Source organism: Camponotus vicinus, unplaced genomic scaffold (genome assembly GCF_025532165.1).
Source record: "Camponotus vicinus isolate PSW18456_S1 unplaced genomic scaffold, iyCamVici1.0 SCAF_9, whole genome shotgun sequence".
Lineage (NCBI taxonomy): Eukaryota > Metazoa > Arthropoda > Insecta > Hymenoptera > Formicidae > Camponotus > Camponotus vicinus.
This window is the reverse complement of record NW_028141981.1, coordinates 1,882,955-1,909,481: the sequence shown is the minus strand read 5'-3', so window position 1 is coordinate 1,909,481 and position 26,527 is coordinate 1,882,955. Positions and strand designations below refer to the sequence as shown.

At 34.2% G+C, this 26,527-nt stretch overlaps 1 protein-coding gene across 3 annotated transcripts in view; it reads left to right on the top strand.

Moving 5' to 3' along the window:
* The first annotated feature begins 273 nt into the window (after window positions 1–273).
* Window positions 274–26,527, top strand: part of Theg (Testicular haploid expressed gene) — a 44,002-nt gene continuing 17,748 nt past the window's right edge. For 2 of the 3 annotated variants that reach the window (XR_014440499.1, XR_014440500.1), the window contains exons 1-7: window positions 274–700; window positions 1,211–1,314; window positions 1,389–1,481; window positions 1,786–1,929; window positions 2,837–2,960; window positions 3,086–3,311; window positions 15,949–16,092. Coding sequence is in view for 1 of the 3 variants with exons in the window: in XM_083109382.1 (XP_082965508.1) it covers window positions 587–700; window positions 1,211–1,314; window positions 1,389–1,481; window positions 1,786–1,929; window positions 2,837–2,960; window positions 3,086–3,311; window positions 7,252–7,448 (1,002 nt within the window). In the remaining 2 variants the exon portion in view is untranslated. Of the gene's footprint in view, window positions 701–1,210; window positions 1,315–1,388; window positions 1,482–1,785; window positions 1,930–2,836; window positions 2,961–3,085; window positions 3,312–7,251; window positions 7,736–15,948; window positions 16,093–26,527 lie in introns of those variants that run through there. The other variant, XM_083109382.1, reaches the window with a different exon arrangement.

Sequence of the window (26,527 nt, the reverse complement as noted above, 5' to 3'; positions counted from 1 at the left end):
CGACGAATTTTACCGCGTTGTCATGCAGAATGAGAACATTGTCACATAGTTATACGCGTTATCCGCACGATGCGACACGCCCGCAACGGGCTTGATGAATATTTGTCGGAAAACGCATCATTCGCCGCTTTCAGAAAACACGCGCACGCACACACACACAACATATACACACTCGCACAGTGCGTATATCATATAGATATACGGGCCGCGTTAAATGCCGACAGCCTTGAAAACTGCGGCGTAACAAAATTCGAGCTCGTTCAACCCGCTCGTATTTTGTTCCCACGTCCCTCTGTCACGCGCTACCCAAACTCCCAAAAAAAATTTCCTTGTGGAATATTTCCGCGTGCCATACAGTGGTGGCGAAAAAATTACGGTGTTAGTTAACCGCGAGCGTCGAGTTAATTTTCAGTGTATCTCTCCCGCGGGCCCCCCTTTAAATACGCTGTTTTTCCGCTCGGGGATCGTTGAAGTGACGCGAGTATAATTTAATTTAAGCATAGCAGCAAACGCTTACTCATCACTGCATCGAAAATTAGAAAAATCCGTTAAAAACCGTTAAAAGAAGAGCACCGGTCAAAAGAAGATGCCCTCGCAAAGACTTAAATACGCTCGTGCGCATTTATCGCGTGAGGAACACACCGCGCAATTAGCGCGTCCAAATTGGAGAAGGCTTCGCAAAATCGATACAAATGTCCTGGTACATTCACGATCATATACATTATTCCGTTTATATCAGAATAAGAAGTCTGTCCCTTATGTTGTATTGTCTTGTCCCTTTGCGAAAATTTTACTATTTCACGTAATAGATGCCGAATGTAATTTTTTTAAAAATGCCTCGCACAAATATTTGCATATTTTTATCGCAATTCCGACAATAATAGCGTTATATCTATATCACGCTTATTTATCAAGTAAATTCAGGCAGCATCGAGATTAAAATGATACAATTGAATGAGACATTCTTGAGACGGTTGCAGGTATTTAAATGTCTCCTACAATATTAAATATCGTCGAGATATCTCTCGCGAAATCAAACGGTCGTTGTATGAAAGACGCGGAGCGCTCTTTCACGGAGAAACGTTCAGCTGAAAAGGATCGATGCGGCAGATATTCGAACGGTGTCTCTGTGCGCGCTAGAAAGGCCTTTGTGTATCCTCCATCCTTCGTATATGTGCCTCGTGTATCGACATAGTTATATATTTTTCAGGCGAGCCCTTTTACAGTTCGACGCGCGGCTTTAAGGAGCCGCGCCTCCAAGCGCATCCGGGTTATGGCACAACCGAAATTCGTAACTAAGAAATATGATCCCGCGTAAGTGCACAGTCGTCCGCTCTTCTACCTCGTCAGGTTATCGCGAGTCCTCTACAAAATTTATTATCGCGCAGCGTGGCACCACCCCCTTACCCGCGCATTCATCCGAAGACACTCGCGGCGAAAAGCAGCAGACGTATCGTCGATCTGGCGCTACCCAAAAGAAGGTGCATATATCCCTGTGCTCGGTGCTGAATTGACTTGGTCTTGACGGGAGAGTCTCGAGTTAAATACATAATCAACCTTAAATTAAATCGCTTTACATTAGATTTTAGAAAATTGCAAGCGATAGGTCAATTTGATTTATTTCATATTATTTATATAGATATATCATAAAATTATGTATATATTACATAAAAATATTATTTTTATATGATTATTTGATTTCAATATGTCGGCTGAAAATTGACAACTGATAAAAAATTAGTAGATGATAAATGTACACCGACTTAAAAGCATCTTCAACGTTAGAGTTCTGCTGGAGACGATGAAATTGGCAGCTACCAAAAACGTGAAGGCAACCGTGAGCGATCTGCTGGCGAAGGTTCGAAAGTCGCGGTACCAGCGGTATCGCGTATTCTGCAACACGCGTCAAGAACGAGAAGCAAGGAAAAAGTAAAGTCGATACATTTCCCACCATCACATGTCACGTTTTTCTCTGAGAACGACACGCGCATCCTAGAAATAATCTTCCCTCGGATTTGCACAAGTAACTTGACCTCGATAGTAAATGTGAAAAATACGGGGAACTGTCTGTTTTAATCTCGCTCACGAAAATTACAGAATTAAATGCACATTTACAAATGTTCCGTAGCTGCTGTTTAGCTTTTGGTAACGCATTACGCAAATATCAATGAAACGAAACTTACATGTTGTTTCGGAAATTATCCACATGTTTACACGTGAAAACGATATTAATTTTCTATTTAAATAACTTGATACAGAATTGTAATAATACATTAGCGAGCAAATAATAAAACATAAGCTTAAACGGCATCAGTATTGATTTCGCTAATGAACGGGTGCATCAAATTCTGCGTTTAATTAATGGTGGTCACCTGATACTGTTTTAGAATTAATTATTAATAGCGCTCAATGAAATTCGGAATTGCACTTACTCTGAATTTATTGCAATGGTTACAATCATTGGTTCAAAAGCATCAATTTAATAGTTTCCTGCGATTAATTTACTGTGTAATATGTGTTTTGTGTGAGGATATTTCATGATAACCCATAACAATTACAGTCACACTTTTCATATTTACAAATTTTTTAACATTAAAAACATAAAAACTCTCCTTTCTTTTATGAAAATCGATAAACGTACTATTTTATAATACTGACAACATTCTTATTGTTCTTTTTAGAATTATATTATTACATAATTAAAATATAGTTAAAATAAATCGGCATAGGCCGGTAATTTTTAAAATCAAGATAGATAAATTAATCGATATCCCGAGTTTTACCTTAACAAAATATTTTTAAGTTCCCTTGATAAAATACCCCGCTCTAAATTCAGGAGAAAACGAATGGCCAAACTGCGCAAGGCTCTCACAAAACCGGAAGACTGGCAAAGGCACATGCGGGTTCTAGAAAGACTGGCTGCGCCTAAAGTCGTCGTAAGGCCCAAAAAGAGGAAGCCCGTAAGAAAAATGTCGTTCTCCGCTCATAAATCAATATTAATCGATCTAGATAAGAGTGTGTTGGCCGCGTCACGGGGGGGAATTCTGATGACGGGGTCAATCGATCGTGCGCACCGACGTTTCAGATTAAGAAGAAAAAGAGGAGACCGATCGACATGGAGCGTATGTACTTTTTGGCTCTACCGACGATCCGGGCACTGCCGAAAATCAAGGATCCGTCGAAGGTGTCAGCGCGCGCGCTTACTTATCGGATCACGAAGCGGACGGAGAGACTCGCGGCCCTAAAGAAACGACCGGAAATCCAATTGCGAACGCCGGGCGCCGTTTCGCCATCCGCGATGAAAGCCATCGGTAGTATACGCACTTTTATTCAGTCTCTTATTAGTTGTTTTATCGCCCGCAATCCCTCGCCCATTTCTCGCCCGATATTCATCGCCACCGAGGAAGCATGTCGTTTATATCGATTCGCTGTATCGATACTATTACATGCTATTGGATTTCCGTAACTGCATTTATATGGGGTGTGCGAATAATTCCCTTCCAAAGATTTTATGACAAATTTGCTGTATTTTTCCCTGACAAGCATTTTATAAAAATCTCTCTTTTATTATTTAATAGAAATTTTTTATACAACTTTTAATAGAAATATTTTATAAATTAAATGTTTCGAAATAAAAGATACTGTTAAATTTTGAGAATTTTTCTGAAATTATGTAATATTAAAGCTTTTATCCCGAATTATATAAATATCATATCACAAAAATTTTGTTTTTTAGTTAACTCCGACAGCAAATTTAATAATATTTTTTATTTCGAAACATTTAATTTTTAAACATAATTTATATAAAATAATAATTTATATAAAAAATTAAAATTTATATAAAAAACTTCTAATAAGTAATAAAATTTTAAAATGTTTGTCACGGAAAATGAGCAAATCTGATTTTTCTTGGCAAGTCCTCTATTATTTCTAATATATATAGACTACTACTACTTATGGCTATCGTATATATCCGATGAATTTAGGACACCCTGCATAGTAAATCCGTGATTTCGCCGGCCCCATTTCTATATGTTGGAAAAGACGACGGATTTGCTCCTCGGTCGCTGCGCGACTGTTCAATAGCTTATGCAGTAACATTGAGGTTTCGCGAACATATTCCATATTCTATATTTCATATATATATATATATATATATATATATATATATATATTACGGGATAAAAATAAAATTCACATATATATATTTTTTTAACGAGCATGTTTTAAGCATATACCTTTCAATATCGAACATTGATGAGAAATATTGGTTAGATTACAATTTTAATGACATCGAAAATATTTTTATGTGGAATTGTTAATTGAGCGAAAATTCGATAAAAATTTTTATGAAAGTAATAAAACGTTTGGCGCGTATCGTATTCATTTTTGATCAATATCGAGAATATTTCGCTATTAATTTCAGATATCACTAAACTCGTGTGATATAATGCGGAATTCGCGTTATCTTTCCGTTCAACCATAACTGCGTGGTAACGATTTTGTAGCATTTGATATAGACACAGGGGAGATAAACGGGACATGGTCTACACATTAAGCTCGCAGTACACGAAACGTGTTTTGTTACCGATCTGCCTGTAAATGCTACTGCATTGCTCGCTATAGACTGTCTTACGCTATTTCATATTGTAATGTTAGTGACACTTGTTGGTATTATAATTATTTAATGAAAATCGCTTGCAACGTGAAAGCGTTTATTCCCAATCTCTCGTACAAAGACATATACAATTCTATTTAATATTGCTTAATATTAAGCATATATAATATATAGTAAAATGGTGTAATAGACCTCCACATTTTCATAGATTAATATGAAATCTATGATAAATAGATTTTATTAATAATTAAAATTTACAAAGATTTACTAATATTACAATTAATAATTGCACCAATTTTTGATTCATTCAAGTATCTTAATTAAATTTGGAATTTTCAACTTTTTGAAAATATTGAAAAGGATATGTTTTCGGATTTCGATGAAAAACATCTGAAATAACTACAATCAACAAAAATACATTTTTTAATCAAATTCGACGAAATATAAAAATTCATATCTTGATTCAATAAAAGTATTGATTGTAAATATTTATAAGGATTGCATCATTCTTTCTATTTCTTTCAAAAAGAAATATTGACCCATTTATAGTGCCTTGATCTTCGTTGTTTCTAGCAACCTCTTCGCTCCATTCCATCCTTGTAGTTTTTCTTTTATACGTCTTGTTCATAATCTGCAAAAAAATGATAAAAAAAATATTATAATAGAGCTAGGGCATATTATTCCTAACATGGGGCATTTTTGCATTTTTTAACATCCTCATACATATAGAAAAGACATTTATGTACGGCTATTATCGGTTATATATTTTGTAGATTATATCTTGAGAAATATATAGTGAGAACATATATAAATATAATAACAATTATTTATGGAATGAAAAATATGATAAAAATGTTTGCCAAAAAATTTTACAATATTTTTCCTTAAAAATTATTGAGAGATGTGAAATCCCACTCGGAACAGTTCTATGCGGTTTTCCGATTGATTGTGTATATTGCCAATTATCTTTTTCTCGTTTCAATAACACTTATTGGTAAGCTCATCATGCCTGAGCAATGAATGGGGCATTTTCTCTGTCGGGGTGTATTACATCGTTTTATCCTATATATTATTCCATTAGTATATTTGATTTCGTTAATTGCATTTTTATTGGACTTTTACACATATCGAGTTTCGTTTTTATTATTTTAATATCGATTATTTTTTCACCATACTGTCCATTTTTTATATTTTTTGCCAGTTTGAAACTCTATTCAACTACTTTTCACATATGTCAGTCAGTTTTCCATTCTGTTTGTGTATACCGTGTCCTGCGGCGCGTTAGTCGACCGCGTCTGATTAAACGACGTCTTCTTCCACTATCGATCGACAAGGCGGCCGTGCGACAGTAGATTAATTTTCCTTTGAACTGCGCGGCAGGAACGTAAATAAACGGGTCTAAATAGTTGAGAGTCGATTGTCGGATCAAACCTGTGTATCGAAGGCAACCATCCTTCTCTCTCTTTCTCTCTGTCCCCTCCCCTCTTTCTCTCTCCCTCTTTCTTTTCTTCCTCCTTCCTCTCTCTTTCTCTAAGTTAACTTAAGTAAGTAAGTCTAGTGCCGCCTGTTGTATGTAACTTTCTCTGTAACATATTTCTAAGGGGATGCCTCCTCGAGTTTCTCTTCGAGTTATCGTCGAGCGTAAACCGACGTCTCGTCGCTGACATGGAATTTAATTTTGCGCGCGAGACGTTGCCTGATACAAAACGTACAAGTCCATCGAGCCTCTCGACGATAATAGGAAGGCGTGTGGTACATAAAATGAGAGCCGGCCGCCTTTAATTTTCTCGTATAATAGCGCGCGACGAGAGCGAGTCGGTGCGCAACATTTTTTCCTATTGAAATCCGTCCGTAATAAAATACGAGATACAGAAGAGAGAGTATAGTGAAAAACGTGCCCGATCGCGCTCAACTTTTGTAATATATCTTTCACGCGCGCTCTGGCTATAAAGCAAGAGACATAAATCAAAATATTGTACTTTTCAGGAAAAGCAAAAGAAGATTAAAGTATTAAATATTAATCAAATAAGTCTCTCTTGATGCTATTAACATTCTAAAAAAAATTATCCACATACTGTTTAATTATCTCAATTTCGACAAAAGTGAGTTTTGGGGCTTTTTTTTTTTTTTGAGAAAATGTAACCAACGTTATCCAAATTACTATTTTCGATTCGGAATTTTAATATAAACGTTGTATAATATCTCTTAACATTTTATAGTTTGTAATTAGAAATTTAATTATTTATAGTTCGAAATATTATAGTTAGAAATTTACTTATTTATGAATATTTTTAACCGCACGCGACTCTATAATTAACGGATACTAGTGCAAACACACACATTGTATATTAGAACATTAATCTATATTGCTATATTACGTAGTCGTGTGTAATGTAACTGCCGAGCAACTAATCAAACAAATATCGCACTATCGACTGTGGTTCGTGCAAAATGAAATTCGGGTGAGATTATACATTTACGGTAACCGCGGGAAATAGTTTGTTTCATAGTACAATATAGTTAGTCTTGCCTCATGCGCGCGGTGAACTCGTTGATAAAAATAAAGCGGTAGGAAGGCAATATTAATGGATAGGACTGACTATTCAGACGGTGTAACCCATTTAATGCCACAGCTTCCGAGAGAATAATCGCTTTAGCGAAACCTGTTCAACGTCCTACGGGCAGACAGACGGACTTACGTGAGGACGCCTTCGTTGTCTCGCCGGCAGCGTTAAAGGCGAGATGTTCCAAACGTCTCAAGAGTCTCGCCAAACCGAAGAAATACCCTAAACCCGTCTTCAAGAGATTGAAAACCGCGCTTAAACGATGAAACGGCACGGGAATAATGGAGTAGATTTATACAACTCACGCTTTTTGTTTTTTTTTTTTTTTTCCAAGTGCAGACGCGTTAAAAATTCGCAATTGTATCGCAATTTCCTCGTGTAATTTTATAAATGAGTGAGAACCAGATTATACAATTTTCAGCCTTCTCGAGCAAAATACATTATATTATGATTATAATGAGAATATGTAATATGTTGGAGAAACATTTACGTAATAATCTGAATACTTCTGTATGTAACGCAAATGTACATATACTTGTTTTTATGAATAAATTATGATTTAGAATGGAGATTGTAACGAATATATTGCATCGCAAGAATAATAATTCATCGCACATGCGATAATCGGAACGCATCTGGTATTAGCGCTACACTTTGATGTATTCGCGAAACATGTGTGAGGTACACGTTATATTTTGCAAACGCACTATGATTCGCCTCGCGAGACGGCACGGGCAATATATCAAAAAGCGTACGGGTTTGTCGCGTTGCATTATGAGCACGTTGCGGCAAAATCGTGAGATATAACCGACGTCGACGTCGTAAATTAGGCCAAGCCGGCAATCTGCTAGCGCTCGAAACGGATTACTGTTATGTAATGTTATAACGAACATTCTAGCTGTCGCGCAACTTCGTAAAGACATTCCGCGTTCGCGTGATATCCCGAGTGGAAAGACGAGAGGTCGCGAAAGCGAGCTCGCCGGACGCCTTTTAACGCGTTCGGTATTTTCTTATTTGCGGAAGGAATGCGCGAGAAATACGACACACGCCCTTAAACGCTCGACGATATTAAAGGGACGTTTATACGGGAAAGAGCTAAGGTAAGCGTGCTCTCCTCGCGCGCGTAGGATATTTTCTTTCTGAGATGAACTGACAATTCTATTTGCGCAAAGTAAGTAAAAAGAACAAATAATGTATTAACTGTAATAATTAATTATGTTTAAATTGATGACATTTATTTATAAGAAAAAATATATATATATATATGATTTTTTGGAAATACGATTTTTAAAAGACAATGAAATTATTCGAATAGGAATATATATACTTATTCACGTAAATTATGACATTTGTGTTAGTCAGATATAATATTTAACTCTCTCCGTTTTTTTTATTTTATTTTATTTGCATTCTCATTTTGTAAATTCAGTACGATACTACGCCTTGGCTTTTCTAAATGATACCGACATTAACATTCTCGACATTGCGAAATTATTTAATTAAAGGCACCTTGTACGTCTTTACCTTTGTCGGAAAATTAAAGGGATGGTCTTTGAATTTGTAGTCGCTAACATTTTTCTTCTCCGTTACACCCGACCTTTTCTTAATTAACATCTCGTTCTCTGGCTAATGTTACTAATAGCAGTGTAAGAAACGAACGATCAAAGTAAGCTCTACAAGAGGCACGCTCAACGTTTGACAAGCAGTCGATTCCTTCCTCGTATTTTGCGCAGCTTAAAATCAATGATTTCGAACGATATTCAATACGAATACAATACTCGTTCATGATAAACTATCCTGAAATGTGTTATTTTGCATCGTTATTTCCCATTTGAGGCATTTATATTTGTAGAAAATTTCACGCAATTCGTATCGTACGTGAATATAATCAACTCTGCTTTGATAGCGAGCGATCATATAACTTTTCAACCAAATGATTGATTGAACGTCATAAACACTTAGCCAATTATTAAGTATATGTAAGCTTTGTTTGTGTATTATTAAATTTTAATGACATTCTTTAATCAGTTTAGAAACTTCTTGTCCGTTTAGGTATAAACATATTTAACATGAAAAAGTTTCAAGAAATGTCGATTTAAATCAAAATTCTCGGTAAAGCGAAAAATCGACACTTCAAATTTATCAAAGAATACGTCGTTGAAATTTATCGTTGGTAGAAAGAACGTCTTATATAAATTCTAATATAAATTGACCAACACAAAAACGGTCATATTTTATTATACGCTGAAAGAGAGATACACACACTCACACCCACAGCGACAGTCCCTTTCATCACGCGAAAAGCGATTGATAACAAATCCTATCGCGGATAAAGAGAATCAAAGGATCGAAAGGCCAGCTTTAATGTACAGGTATAGACTGATGCTAAAAATTCTAGCTTTGTCCGAAAGCAAATTTTGTTTCAAAGGGTTACCTCGATATATATCCTCTTCCCCCTCGCCGCCCTCCCTCACCTACTATCCTTCACCCTTTTCGCCACCGCAACCTTGATCCAGCAGGAACGTTTGATCCAGCGGGATCCGGCTCGCATCAATAGCATCGGACAGCTAAACGGGAGCATGAAAAATGGATCCAAAGGGGTTAAAACGATTCAACAAACGTCAGACGTGTCGGCGGTCGAATTGTGACAAGATATAGAATTTTGGCAGCGATGGAGGGGACGACGGAGATGGGGCCTTCGCAAATACACTTCGCGCGGTCAACTCGCGACGAATCGACCGCGCGGATATCGCGGTTCGAACAGAATATAAATGTAAACGGCAGGAATATGCGGTCGCGCAATTCCATTCACGTTCTGACACTCCTACGCCCCGGCTGTCACCGTCGACCAGAATTGCGCGGTCCGCGTTTGACCCCTCGCGTTCCACTCCAACTCCATTCCTTCTCCTCCGTTCCCCTGATCCACAGAGCCGCATCCCCTTATCGGAGCGAGAGGGTGTCCGGCAACCCGAAACTATGCGCGGCAGCTACTCGCGGTCACCTAAATCAGTGCCTCTCAAATTGGGTTAAGAGCTTCCAGAGTATGTTGATTAATTTTATTTCAATCTATTTACCTCGGTATGTATGCTTGGGGCAGAATTTTGCGAACCGAATAAGAGATGAGATTATTTCGGCTAAACCTGTTACGCTTATTATCACGTATTACCTGACGGTAATTTTAATTGTCACTTTTTTCTAATTTTATTAAAGTTGCTCGAATTATTATATTTGAAAATAAATTTAATAAAGTAGTAGTTTCATTAATTTTTTTAATTATAATTGAGAAAAGGATAAAGATTATATAGGTAAAATATGAGAAACACTGAGATAAATTGGAATGCAAATACAATGCACGTTGAGATCGGCATTTATGCACTCTCTGAATATTTTTATAACGGGGATTATACGTTTTGCTTGTTTCATATATCCGGTTTTTCAAATCTCTTATACCATCCAGTGAATCATTACGATGTAGTGTATGATAAATGTATAAGTGGTAGCTGAGAGTTGAGAGTTTTCCTCTCTGAAAACGACTCTCGATAAATTTAACTCAACTGAAAGAAACTTTTATGTATGTACGAACTTAACTTTGAAATTATGATTGGGTTCTGAGAGGATACATCTAAACTATAAATTGAAGTTTCTGAAATATAAACTAAAATGGTAAACACAAAAACATAAAAAAATATATTGATTTCAATATCTTGACATTTTTATAAGTGAAATTTTTTTTAAAAGAAGTATAAAATTGTCGGTTTTCGTAAAAGGAAAAAAAGAGAAACTTCGTTGGAGAAAGTAGAAAAATTTGTTGAAAGTTAAAATAGAAATTCCCTCCTGTCACATGTTAGCTAATTTTCTCAGTATTTAATCATCCTTAAACTACTGTATTCTAGGAATATTTTCTTCTTTAATCTTTTTAATCATCAAACATATAAAAAAGGAGAGAACATTCGAATTATATTATTATATTCTTTCTTATATTAAGAAAATATTTCAAAAATAATCGAAAATATCTTATTTTTATTAATACAATACACAATAATGACACATGATGCAGAAATTAACAAATAATTAATATCATAAGTAATAAATAATAAATTAAGTGAATTTTAGAAATTACTCAGCCTTGCTTATAATCGTCGACTAATGCTTCTTTAATCTCTTTTTGTTTTATTTCTTTCTCGCTACTTTTCCACGGTACATAATCACTTACATAGAACATTAATCGTTCGCGACGTGCGCTTTATTACACGAAAGAAAAACGCGAGGAAATAACGATCGCACAAAATTATGATTCGCTCACGATGTCTCACAGATTAGTGCAATGCACAAATCATAAACGATAGAGGGAATTTGAAAATTGTGTGGGCAATTTCACGCGTCACTCCCCATGGCGATGCTAAACCTGTTGCTTCAGTTTCGTACATTTTCCGTATTTCGAATAATAAAAAATAATAAATAAAACGAATGTTTTCCTTACTATAATATACAAATAAATAAATATTAAAATTAGATACATATATATAAACTGGAATATAATATCAGAAAATATGCTTGTCGCGTTTTATCAACTACTCGAGCGAAAGATTTTGATCATATAAATCTTGCGAGATATGTTTTAAGAAATCATACATACGCGTCGAATTTTTTACTATAATAAATTGATTGCAATTATGATTGATAAATATTAATATACAAAGTTAAATTTTGTTCTAAAATATCAAAGGCCGCTCATTTTAGATTTCATTATAAATTTTATGTTAAAATATTGTAAAAATTTGAAAATATAATTAAAATTTAATATTGCATGTGTAATATATTATACTTGGAACATATAAAACACATAATTTTGCGAAGTACAGGTATCATGAATAAGTTAAAATATTATGATTTTCTATTATTTGAATCGTTGGATTCAATGTTTCGTATATTATCTCGTGTTCTCATTCTAAAAAAGCTGACCAAATTTAATTTATGAAAAAGTTGAGGACAAGAAATGTATGAATTCAAGCATCATTAAAGAAATAATTATTCCTCGTATAAATATCACAATATAAAAAGTAATTATTTCTAATTTTCATATTTAATTGCTTCAATTTTCATCTTTGAATATTTTGTGATTTGTTTCATTTGTCGCATATTGCCTAAAATAATAACAAATTCCTTGATATCATTTAAAATAATAATGAATTACTTGATTGAAAGCGTTTTAGAAATCTAATAAAGATACGTATATACATAAAATGCGAATACATGCCAATTGCTGTACGCAATTTAAATAAGAAATTAATCCTGGATTCAATTAACACGCTTCAAAGTTAAAAGCCCAACGTATAATTAATCACAACGCCAATCAGTCGACCTCGTTCGCACGAGTTCGTGTCATTTGCTCTCGATCGCTACTTGAGCGACGCTAGCTAAAACGCGTTGACGCTTTCGCGGTAAATTTCACACCAGGGAACGTACGATTGCGTGAATTGCGGTTGAGACCCGTACAAATTTCGATTTCGGAGCTGTTAATGCCCCGCGCGAAAATTGGGTGAGAAGGCACAGTCCAAGAGGGAAAGAGAAGGAGAGAGCAGGCGAACGGGTAATTACATAAGTTACCTCTGGGGCGGTGAACATAAGGGCGCTGCTCGTGACACCCTCTAGTTTTCCAGTTAAACTGGAGGATATTTACTCGATTGCGTCCTCCTTTTTGCGCGATCAAGTAAACCGAACATCATCGCGACCCGATTGAAATACGGAAGATAATTTTATGAATTAATGACATCATTAGGATAATTAAAGATTTACAAAAAAATAATATTGCGAGAAAAATTTTTATAAAGATTTGCAACATTTTTAATTTATTTTAAAAAATTCACATCTTTTATTTAAAAAAAGTGGGATATTTTTTTGAAAAACCGGAGGAAAGAAATTTATTTGCATTCTTGTTTTTATGCAATTAAGTGACAGTTCGAATATCGAGCTGCAACGCGACTGAAATGAGAAAGATTTCTAATTTGAGACACCGCAGTGAGGATAATTAGATTCCGAAAGAGTGTAAGAATATCGCTTTGAGAAGAATTTGAAACTACTTAGAATCCCTTGAAATTGAATTAAGAAAATTTGTAACTCTCTTTTTATAAAAAATAAATCTGCTAGTTTTGCTGTTTAAGTCGTGGAAATTTATTCGATTGCATTTTTTTTTCTTTGCACGGTTCAGCAACGTTTTAACTAATATTTCAACTCAAGAACGGGAAGAAATCAGATTTTTAAGTGAAGAAGTTCACGGCACGTCTAAAGATAATTAGATTTTACAAAACGATATATATATATATATATAATAGTTTCTGCTGCGCGCATTTTAAGAAAAGGAACTAAAACTTTTAAATCTTTAAATCGATTATAAGTTTCACAAATTTGTTTTTTTCTAAATAAATCCATATTTCTTTTAAGAGGAGACATTGCAGAAATTTTTAATTAGGTATTGATTAGGAAGAGGAGATGGCTTTTGCGTCTACACGTATGATCGTAATTAATATGATAGAAGTGATAATGCGTCATTAATCGTTTCCGCACTTCATTAAGAGCGTTCGATAAAATCATACGCGCTTGTTACGCTTTAATCGTCTCTAATGAGATCGCGCAACCATCGCGCGATACCTCGCAATTGCACGAGAAACGCGACGAGGGATTAACGGCGCGCCATTTCACGCCGAAAATATTCCCATATCTGTCGTTCGCGGATGCCGGTGCGCGCGGGTGGAAGTTTCACGTAATTGCCTGATCAACTCTAATGACTTTAATACGACATTTCATACATTACATAGTAAAAGTTTTAATTAAAGTCGCAGCCGAAGGAAATCCGATTACGCGCGGCGATGCGGCGGAAAAATTGGTCGTGTGCTGCGGATATAAACGCGCGGATTAAATAACTGCGTGCTATTGATTAAAGCTCGTCGAGTCGGAAGGATATTTCATCGTTTTGCGCGATCTCCACTCGACGATTTCCCTTGTTATCATATGTTCCGTTATTATTATCACGCTCGATTTTTAATTTGAGATTTCTGTTGCGCGCTCGTACGACAGATGACGACGTACAATAGCAGCCGATATCGGACGTAATGCATTAGGGCGATATCGGAGATTCAGCTAAAACGCTAATCATCACGCACCAATTATCCATTCAATCATATTTCATTCCGTTTCCCAAGAGCGGGACGAGCTCTACTATTCTCGTTCTGATAACAAGCGTCCACAGATATCGGACATATATATATCATAAAATCAAATGGCAGAATAGACGTAATATATAATGGGATGGAATATATAATAAACGAACGCAATACGCGCGCACATATATACGTCCGACTTTTGCTGTTGTAAAAAGTTGGAAAATACAAAGAATTATATATTTGTTGCTTTATATGTGATACAAAGATCTATATTTTAGATCGAGTAATTAAAAAAAAAATTAATATGTTTCTATACAAAGTGGATAATCTTTTCAATGATACGTGTCTCCCATACTATTAGTGATCATTCTTGATTTAGAGCAATATGACAATATCATCGTAGCCATTACCATTGTCTGCTTGTAACCCGCGAATCCATCTGCCACGCTAATCTATCTACCGAGATATTGGCAGTTTCAGCTACGCTTCCCCGCTGATTGAGAGCTATGCTTGTTGTAATTAAGCAGGAGAAATCCTCGAAGGCTGACTGAGAGAAGGGGGAAGAGAGACGATTGGTTATTGGCAATGCGCAAAGCACTAATACCGATATATATGACACGGTCGCCGATGCCGATGCCGAGTCGCTTCGCCCCGTTTTCAATTTGTTCCTCACGAAATACCGCCATTTATCTTTATTTTCCTTAAGCTAAGCCACGGACTTATCGTTATCGGTCGTAGCACGCAAGACCGCTTTCCTCAGAAGCCCGCCCGTCGTTCCGCACGGATTCAATCTCACGGAACAATCTGACCCCCCGTCTAACTCCCTACCCGCTGCGCTATCATTCCTGATCATCCCCGAACGACGGGAAACACACTTTTGGCGTTTCACGGTTGTCAAGACGTGACAGTTCGCCTCCGCCTTGAAAAGTTGCTTCCGGTTCCCTTAGGATTTAACACATTAGTTGCTTTTAAACTTTTACAATTGTCAAACACACATGTGATTTCGTGACAAACTTTTTTTCTTTTATATATCCTTTTCAAATATGCCTCTTTATAACACAATACATGTACCTTGATATTTTTCAAGCATAAAATTAATTTATCTATTTTCTGATTACTTTTAGTTATTTCTCGTAATTATTATCCCATTAATAATTTATAGGTTTATTATTTTTAAATGAAATGTCATTGTAGAGCTTTCAGTGAAAGAAATATATATAAAACATTTTGAAAATATTAAATTATCTTTAAAATAAGTAGAAAGTGTCTTTGAAGTTTCGAAAAAGAGGGAAATAAAATTAAATGTTGCACACAAAGCACACATATAAATCTTTGTCCCAGACAACGGTAATAAGATGCGGTCTGTATAACTTTTTGTTCAACGTGAAACAAAAGAAACTACCTTAATATTTTTGTGCACTATACTTTAATATTTGCACGCACCTCTCGTCCAAGTATTTTCCTAATTGGTGAGTCTTTTTGAACGATTGTTTAGACTGTTTGAAATTAAATATTTAAAATTAAATTACTACAATATTAGTAGTAATATTATGATTTATTGTGTATTTGTATCTCTCTCTTATTTCGACTTTCCATTGTGTTTTAGACTTTACTCGAGGATGGCCACAATGGAGAGTCGCATCCTGTGGCTGATAATGGGCAACGCGCTTTGAATACATATATATGTTGGATTTAGCAGTTTGCATAACCGGGACATATGACCCAAACGGACGGAGAGCTAACGCAGTTGGTGAGTCACATTTTCCTTATTTTAAAAGACAAAATAGCTTGCAAAACTCATTATCCAACGTAAAATCTAGTTTAATACGATATGGCTACTTTATCGCAGCATCTCCTTTATATATTTTTATAAAGAATAAAATTCAAAAATCATGCCATAATTATGTACGAAAATAGCCGGTATATATCTTGTTTTTATTATTTCATATTACAATTAAAACGATGAATGTAATATTTTTTGCTCATTCGAGAAATTTGCATTTCCAAGCTAATTTGTATTTTTCCTCGGAAACTGTTCTTCGTTGCGTTTGAAAAGAAGAAAATGAAATTACAGAGTAATAGATGTTAACAATAATAACATAACAGCGCGTTTCATAATTGTTTTAATCACGCTATTATTATCCCAAAAATTTCCCCGATGACTATTCATTCGCTCCACGTGTGTATTTGATACACGATGCCGAGAGCAACGTAACTTCGCAAATAAACAATACGCTAGCCGAACGGATAATATTGAAATTAACGAGCTCGATGCATCGTGCGTTGTTTGTTGGTTGCAACCGACCGATTCGATCGGTCGTGTGAGTCGAGCGAATACGTTCACGCATAAAAAAGGAGCGTTGTACGCTTCGCAATATAATTCCTCGTTCGTAATTTATCGCTCCATCCATGGGCGTTATTCATATTGAGCGGAATTTTGCGAAATTAATCGGCGTCGGTCATGAGCGAAACTAGCGTGATCGTGCAAGAAGGGCGAGAGAGAAAAAAAAAAAGGGAAACAAGTGGCTCGCGCGCGTCGAGGGTGTTTCGTATAAACGAGGAAATTGCAGCTGCGAGATTCGGGTAATAGGGGATAATGGATAATAATCTAATATAACGCGGTGCTCCAATGCTCTCGCGCGCGTGCAATCGTGTTGCCATCGGAGTTTTCGACCATTCGCTGGCCGGCTGGTGTTCGAGAGGCCAGGAATGTTTACCAGGCGCTAAACTGCTCTCTTCTTCTCGATTCGGGATTTTTATCCCGGCAGTATTTCGCGCTTCACGTTCGCGAGCGAAAGCACGCCATTTATTTTCAGTAACGAATTCACGGTAAAATGGGATGTTAATTACCCCGTTCTTTTTTTCTCCCTCTCGATCCCTTTCCGCTCTGGAGGTTTTTTTTTTATCGGTCAGAGCCGGTTGTGGATTATAAATACCGCGTCGACATCACCGTTGGAAGGATTTTAATCTTCGTGTGCGCAAAAACGCACCAATGGCGTTTTGTGTTCCAAAGAGGATTTTTTAACTTCTATTTAGAATAAAAAACGACAATCCACCGACTACGGTTACGTAACACATCGTTTTTTTCTCTTTTAGCATACTTCGTTCATATTTTTCTCCGTACGTAATGTACCGAAATAATTTTATATTACAAATTGCATAAGCAATCGCTGAATTTATTTTTGCTTATCACTGTAACCTGTCACGCGTAAAATAATGTGATTAAATATCCGCGAAAATATGAGAATGTGACATCGGCTTTTAATTAATCATAAATTAATAATTGAATGTATAAAAAATTAAATTAGTGAATTGTAATTACAAATGAGACCTTGTGCGACATTGTTTTAAAATTCTGTTAATGTTATTAATCATCATTATTATTATTATACTTTATTATCATCATATATAATACGTATCTTTTTCCGCGGCAAAATAAATTCGAAAATAAATTCTGATCAACGAAAATTTGCATACAGCGAAGGAATTACATTGTCCCGACTAATCATTCGCTAACTATATGTATACATTCGTTCGTTGTCGCATAATTTTCTACTCGCTGACAAAGGAATGAATATATCTGCAAAGCATTTGTAACGAGTTATGCAGTACAATACCGCAAACGCATATATTCCATACATGTTTGCTTTATATTCGTATTGTCTGTTTATTTACTTTTGCTTGGACGATATTTACTTTCAAATCGAATCAACCATCTGGCTGTAATGCCGAAATTGTATCGTCATCGCACAAACGTAAAAAGAACGCGACGATTCAAGTCCGAAATCTCTGACAAGGACAAATAGCTATCCGCATCTACGGCAACGTATACAATTTCCACGCCACGCCATGCCACATAAACGTGAATGATTGTCGGCTAACGTATCGTTTCTGAAACTTTCTCGCGAATCCATTCTCCGTTGCATTTCAGCGCTTCGCGCTCGTCTATCGCGACCGATAATTTTTATCCCGCGGCTACGAAAACAATTTGTCGCGTCGTCGTCGCGCGTCGTTTTGCATTCGCGCGAAAACCATGAAAACGTCGCGCGAAAACACTCATTTGTAAATCCAACGCGAATTTATGAGTCGTCGCGCGGTAGATTTTCCGCCTCTGACACGTCAAAGTGTATCTGACATAAAAATTTGGAATATTTCGTCCTCGAATGATTGTAGCGTACCAGTGAACGAAAAATACTTGTAACGTAAAATTGCCATGTTAGTCGTGAATTTACGAGTGGAAAATCGTGATAAATTCTCGCAATCCGATATTAAATTGCATCCGATATGAAAATATCGAAATATTATTTCCTTTGGAAGGTTTTTCTTTTTTTTTTTTTTAACAATATCATAATATTAATTCTTTATATACCTGTGCATTTTTTTAATAAATACGATATAAATTTAAGTCTGCAAGAATAAACGATTTGACGAGACGCGATTCAACGCGCATAGCTTAAATATCGTTCCGCATAAATATATGCGTAGAATTCAAGATGTAAATTCCCGAGGGGAGAATCTCTCCGATTTCTCTCGACAACGCGCGCTTACGTAGGTGGATTTTGAGAATGAGACATCGCGAAAGCGATGTAGACGATGCGTGTGCCCGGGACGTGACTCAACAGTCGCGACGCGACAATAATGTAGTGCTTCTAACGCCCATACGGGGCACACCGTGCCTATAAGATCGCAGCCGGGACACGACCCCTGTTACCCCGTTACGTGAAGTAATGTGTCAGCACACGTGCTCGCATACGTGATGCGACGATATAATACACTATCCTTCACCCGCCACTGCCAGCTCCCCTGGTAACTTACGGAAACGGAGTTTATGAGCTGCGTAAGTAGCGCGTGTATGTGCGAAACAACCGGATATATATTGGTCTTTTGTCGTGTCATAAATCAGGTATATGTGAGGGTGTAAACAGTAACGCGAAACCGATAAAGCGCAAATGCATTCGCGAGCTGAACTTCAATCCAGAGTCGGAGAGAGAAAAGTCGCGAATCGTGACCGGATTTCGTGGATTTAAGATCGATAATTATCTTGATGCTCGCGATCTAATTTTGCGTGACGTATGTGATGAATCCATATTATATATCACAAGCGATAAAAAGAAGATCTATAACTACTTATTTAAAAATAATACATGTATTCGATATTTTTATTATCTTTTCATTATTTTTTACTCCCTCTCCTTCTCTTTTTTACATACATACAATGTATGTATAATTTTTAAACAAGTTTTTTCGAAATAATATTACTCTCCTTCATTTTCTTATCTACATATATTTTTTTATAATTTTTATATTATATAATTTTTTATTTCATATTATATTTTTTATATTTATCTAACGCTATATAATTAATTTTAATTTTTATCTATTTACATCCTAACGATATTTAATCATTTTTATAATCAAGCTATACAATAAACTCAATAAAACTTGTATAAATTTTGCGTTTATAGTTGATGCATTTAAATTTTTTTCTGATTGTTCACGATATAATTTCCAATACTTCTATTTCTATATTACAATATATATTTTTCGTGTTTTTTAAAGCAAATCTGAATACGATTATAATTGGAAAATTGTTGATGAAAATAACGGAAAAAAGTTTTTTCGTATTTGTGTATGTATTTTTATCTTAGAGTGATAAATGGAAATTTTATGATTGGACATCTAACGATATGTCATATGTCGAATATGCGCTATATATTTGATGAAGATAAATTTTATTTATTATTTATTATTTATTATTTATATAAAAATAATATAGAAAATAGTATATATAATTACAGAAAACATCTATGATATTTTGTGCATAATTTTTGTATGTGTATTTCTGTTTTCTCTTTTTTTCTCTCTTATATCTCAAAGATTTTATCATAGAGGGGCGATTCTCTCCGGCAATCTCCAATTTTAATACTAAGTTACAACATCAAAATCAAGAATTAATATTTTACAAATCTAGAAATATGTCTGTAAACGTCTTCTTATCCAAAATGTATGAAAATTATATTTTCATAAAAGTCGGATTTAAAAAATTTTTTTCTCGTTCTTGTAAAATTGCGATTTTACGCCTCTCTCTGATGAAACTCTCGTATGTAATGCATAATGTCCTTTGCTGAAAGATCTGCAAAAATATCAACTATAACGTTAACATGTCTATAGAAAATGCTGTCACTCTATATTCGGAGAAGTTGAGTTATCGTAATTATATCATAAGCAGAGTCAACGTTCGAAAGTTGCAACTCGTTTTCCATCGCATACTTGACATGATAATGCAACATAAAACCGTCAGCTCGTGACGACGTGGAAGCGACGTGTTCTTCATATTCGTCGAGCGGTGTACCAGATGCTCGCGTAACGAATACTTCCATGTTACGGCGAAGTTGTCTTTCGTGCATAACCAGGGTGTGCATCAGGAAACGTGTCATGGAAAATCGAACTAATGGAACGTGTTATAACGGATATGTCATAATTATGACATTACGTAAATTAATACTTTGTTAAACCTCTGTTTCTCTCGAATACACACTTAGAGATACAAAAAGATCATTTATTCGTTTCTATTAATTTTTTAATATACAAAAAAATCTTGATTAGGGGGGACGAATTATATAATTAAAAATTTAGCTATTCTATATATTAAGTGAAATAATTGCCGATTAAATTGATCCAAGTTTAATCGAAATTTTAAGACTCTTAAGAGAATAATTCCACCCGTTTTACGGAAATTTTATTCTCAAATCCTAATAAAAAATTTCTGTAATACATAGAACTTAATACGCTGAGATGATTTATCATGGATATTATTGAATTAAATGTTGACAAAAATAGGCGAAAGAAACTTAGGATTCGAGCAAATCTTAAAAATTCTCTTGTGAGTTTATTGTAAGGAAAAAGAACATAGGGAAAAAACATAAAACTTTCGACATAACGGTTGATTTTTGTGATAGACCAATCAGAAGGGAAGACGAATGGGAATGTACGAATGATCAATTGATAGTCGACATATTCTAAATTCCATTTTAGAATCATTCTTGTAAAAAACATTTCTTGTAAAAATTGGACAAGAATAATAGATTTTAAGAAGTTTAGTCAAGCTTGGATGTTGTAAAATTTTTTAAGAAGAAAAAATTTCAAGAAAAATTCAAGATTTAAGAAACAAGATTATAAGCACAAGGAAGAATTACAAAACTGAAAATGTGGCATTGCATTCTAAAAAAAGAATGAAAAATGAATAGAAAAATCTGAAGAAATTCAACCAATTAAAAGCAGAGTTATTTGATTGCAGTCGCAGCCACACGTTTTTTATCTCCTCCAATAGGGTATATTGATAGATCTCTTCTCTTAAGTCACCAACTCTATCAATGTATTCAGCACTTCTTCGTAACGTTTTAAACAAGTGAATATGAATATATATAAAGAGTATATACAATTAATAACACAATACAAGAAATAAGAAGTTATATAGTTTTCCTAGAATTTAAAGTAAATAATTGTAAATTGAACCTTGCAAGTTTTTATAATTATATTATTCGGAGATTAATTTTTCGCTCATTATTATATAATAATGCTTGTAAGTTCATTTCAATTTATATTTTTACACATATAATATAATATATCAAAAAACCTAAAAATCATTAATCGACTTCAATTATCCTCGAATAATCTAGGAAAAGAATGTCAGGTCGTGAATATAATATGAACGGTAAGTCCCTATCGTAAAACTCTCCATGGTCACAAGTTATATTTTACATGAAATAATGTTCAACCGTAAATATTATCGTAATGTTATATCGTAACGTTAAGAGAGAAATTAAAGAATAATGACTATTTTGCATAATTATCAAAGATTAATTATGTTCTTAAGACATTATTGAAATAAATTAGAAAAAATATTCTTTTGATAAATATAGGTGACATAATAATTTGAAACAAATGAAGTAGATTTTTTTCTGGATAAGTGCAAAACAAACGATATAGAGAGGACATTAATTTGTTGCATAATTAATATTTAAATTTGTTAAGCAAATATATAAACGAATTTGTCAAGCAAATATAAGGGAACAATGAATTTTAAAAACAGTAAAAGATTCAATATGTGATAAAAATTGTATTTACAATTTATTGTTATAAATATTGTTATTATTAATTTAATGTTATTAATACAAATCTATCATACATAGATGCGAAATTGTACGATAGATATGTGATTGTCATCTTTTGATCAATAAATTTTTTTACGAAATTTTATTGTATTTACTTAAATTAACATCAATTTGTTCACAATTTTCGTGAATGAATAATTTTTCGTTCAAACATTGCAGAGTCTATTAAATTTATTTATTATTATTACAAACAAAAATATTTTTGTTGTATAGAAGTTGGTGACAGAGCCGTGAAATATTATTTTAAAAATATTGTTCACATCAATACGTATAAAGAATAACTGAGGAATAATAGGAACAAAATTTCATTCGAACAAAAATAATAAAATTAATTGTCCAAATAATTGACTTATTCTTATAGAAAAATTATCGACTAAAGTTCACATAATTATTAACAAAATGTTTTTCGAATTTTTTTAATTTGCTAGAAAAAGACTGACTAAAGTATTTATTTCTATCCTAAGATGAATTTAAAAATAATATTCCCTAAGAATATTCTCTAATTGTAAGAACAACATTTAAGAAAGAGAAAAAAGCGAAAGAGAAAGAAGAAGAGAAAAAGAGGAAGCTTACTATCTATTAAAACTTTACTTTTCAAGGGCAAATATGTGGCGCGAAAATATCTCTCACATTTAATAGAAAATTATATAACATAATACATTTAAGTTTGTCGAGGGGGGGGGGGGGGGGCATCTATCTTATTTTCCATTTATTCTATCACCGTATAACTTTCGATAGTACAAGAGTTACACATTGGCGATATATCTCGATATGTCTGGTACACGCCAAAAATACGATCTCAGGGTAAACTGAAGAAACTGTTTAAAGTTTAACGTCCAAATATACGGATATGGTTTCCTGTCAACGATAGTACTTCTCATCTTATATATTTTTCACCACCATACATTTTACAATATATTATAGATAGTATTGTAAATAGGGAAGAGAAAAAGAGAAAGGTAGAAACAGAGAAAGAAAGAATTGTAACATTTTTGACTAAATTATTTTTTATACCTCATGTTTACGTGTCATGTGTGTGATATGAACTAATTTTCTTTTGTAAAATATCCAATATATCTAAAATATAATTTCAAGTTTTCACTCATAACTTCCAATCAATCAATCAATAAATAAATGTAAGAGTACATAAATATATATATATATATATATATCCAAGAAATTTCCATTTATTATTGAACATTTTTATTCTTGATTATTTTCATTCTTCTTTTGAAAAGAGTCAGAGAATCAGTCAATATACAACCTAAAAAAAGACATCTTTTTATCATTTTTTAGTTTCTTGTACTGCCTGGGGATGATCTCTTGCATCTGCCATAACATTTTTCAAAAAGAAGCATCTGCCATAACATTTTTCAAAAAGAAGAATGAAAATAATCAAGAATAAAAATGTTCAATAATAAAAGGAAATTTCTTGGAATGCTAATCGGCTCTGTCACAATGATTAATGGCAGGTGCGAAGAAAGGGAATGACGGTAAGAACTAGTGCAGCGAGAAAAGACAAAGAAAGATAGGGTTGATACGCAGATGGGAGTTAGTAGCCATTTACGATTCTCCGAAACTGGTGAAGTCGTAGAGAAAGTTCGTGTGCTCGTGTGCAGTCATGCATCGTTTATGGCTCTATAGAATTCCCTGTGACCAGTGCACTCCGTATATATGAACTTTTGCATAAAATGCGCTCCTTCTATGTGCAGTGTAAGGATTAACTATCACAAATTCCAGGAATTTTCGCGCTCTACAAAATAAAGAATTACTATATATACTGTTACATGGATATTTAAAAGTCGCTCTCTACAGCTTTCAAGTTATTAAAAAAAGAAAAAAAAACTCATACCGTTGAACTTATAATATTGCTTGATTAAGAAATAATAAAGTCGACAAAATGAGAGAGAGAAAAGTTAATGTAATATATTAACGCGCATAAAATATTAGAAATTATATAAGATAAAAATTAAAAATGCTTTGAAAATTATAAATAAAATTATAAATAAAATTATATAAATTGAAATTATAAGAACGCAATTTTAAACATATATATGTATATATATTACTTAATATAAACAATTTACATCTATTTGTTGTGGATATATAAGATATTTGGGCGATGATAGTAGACTTTATTGGTGTATGTGAGATAGCGAACCGCGAAAATCTATAATGTATGTGAACTGTGTGCATATCAAAATATATTTTATATCTCGTATTCGATTGAATGAGCGCACGTGGTCGAACGAGTGGAGATCTTGATTTGCAACATGGCTGCTTGTTGCGCGAAACGGAAATCTCGAGAAAGACCGACGTCGCTGTCGATTTCGCGACACGGAAATCTTGAGCCCGATGACAGAAATCTTTTTCGCGAAGTAGTCTGCGCACATTTCCGCATCGCGAAAACGCTTACGATAGAAAAGATCGAGCAGAAATGCAAGGATATTCGAGATAGAACGATGTAACGCGCGGTGATAATGACTTTGCTTTATCGTGCATAAATCACGACACTTGTATTCTACGCGATGGTTACTGATGTCGCATTTTTTTATTTCGAAATTTGAAATTTTTCGAATTTCTAACGATAGTTATACTTTTCATTCAACTGCCACCGCCACCGCCAGCACATATTAGCTGTATTAATTCAACAAGAATGAGATCCTCTTAATTTCAAATACTTTCTATTTTAATTTTCCTTACATTTACTTTAGGCAAGTTCGTAACACAGAAGTAAATTTTTCTTTTTAAGACACATTGCCACCGCACATAAAACTGCATTAATTCGACAAAACTAGATCCTCTTAATTTCCACAAACACCCTTGGTACTATATATTTTAATTTTCCTTACATTTACTTTAGTCAGGTTCGTAAAGTAAAAAAATTTTTTTAGGACACATTGCAGCAATTAAGTTTCGTATATGACTTATTTTGTTAGATCGATATCATCTTCAACTTCTTGAACATTGAAAATCTATGGTATACCCGGTGTCGCGTTAAACGGTGATATTTGAAATTCGGTTCGTTAAAAGTTGAATAAAATAAACAAAACAATATTCGATCCACGCTCTTTCCTTCGCTATTTGCGAATTGTGTTTAACGAGGAAAATTTAATTATAACTTTGAAGGTGAGATCTCAGCACAGCTTGTTAAAATAACAACAAAGTACCCGCTATTCTATGTATCCAGTGTATATACTGTATTTACGTATACACACATGGTCATTCTATAAAGTGTAATTTTACAAATCCCAGAGAGAGAACACATGCGTAATCTCTTTAAACAACGTGGGTTATACCAACGCTATACTTGGTAACAGATGAGTCTGAGGAAAAACATGTCTCGTCCATTCGCTGCTAAAAATGTACTTATTACTAACATCACGGTTTAAGAGCTTCTGTATACCTTTACTCTAACCCATTAAACTTATCGACTTCATGATTTCTTTCCGACATAAAACAGCTGCAAAAAACATTAAAAATATATTTAAGGAACGTATAAAATATTAGTTACAATGTTAAAAAATTTCCAGAAATTTATAGTTTGTATGTGTGTGTCGGTTTTTAAAAACTTAAGTATATTTCTTATAATAAAGCTTTACATAATTTTTTTATACGACAGAATCATAAAATCGATAAATTTTATGGGCTACGATAATAAATGTATAGGGGATTTTAAACCATGATAATATCTTCTAGCGATTATAAATAAAACATGAAAATTATGTATTACAAATATTTTCATTTTATTCTGATAGAATTTTCCTCAGCTGTTTTTATACAAAAGAAATCATCACATGTATTACAGTGATGTTTCCAAGCTAGAGAGGATGAAACAGTTTTCGTTAAAAATGTATTACGTGAAAGTTGGGTAAATGGCATAACGGCGACAAGCAGTCGCGGAAATGCAAGTATGGCATTACAAAACTTTAGCCGTGATTTGTTTTACGAGAGTCTCAAATGTATTCTCGATTCTCGTTTCGGGCTTCGATTTGCTGGCGGCCAACACCC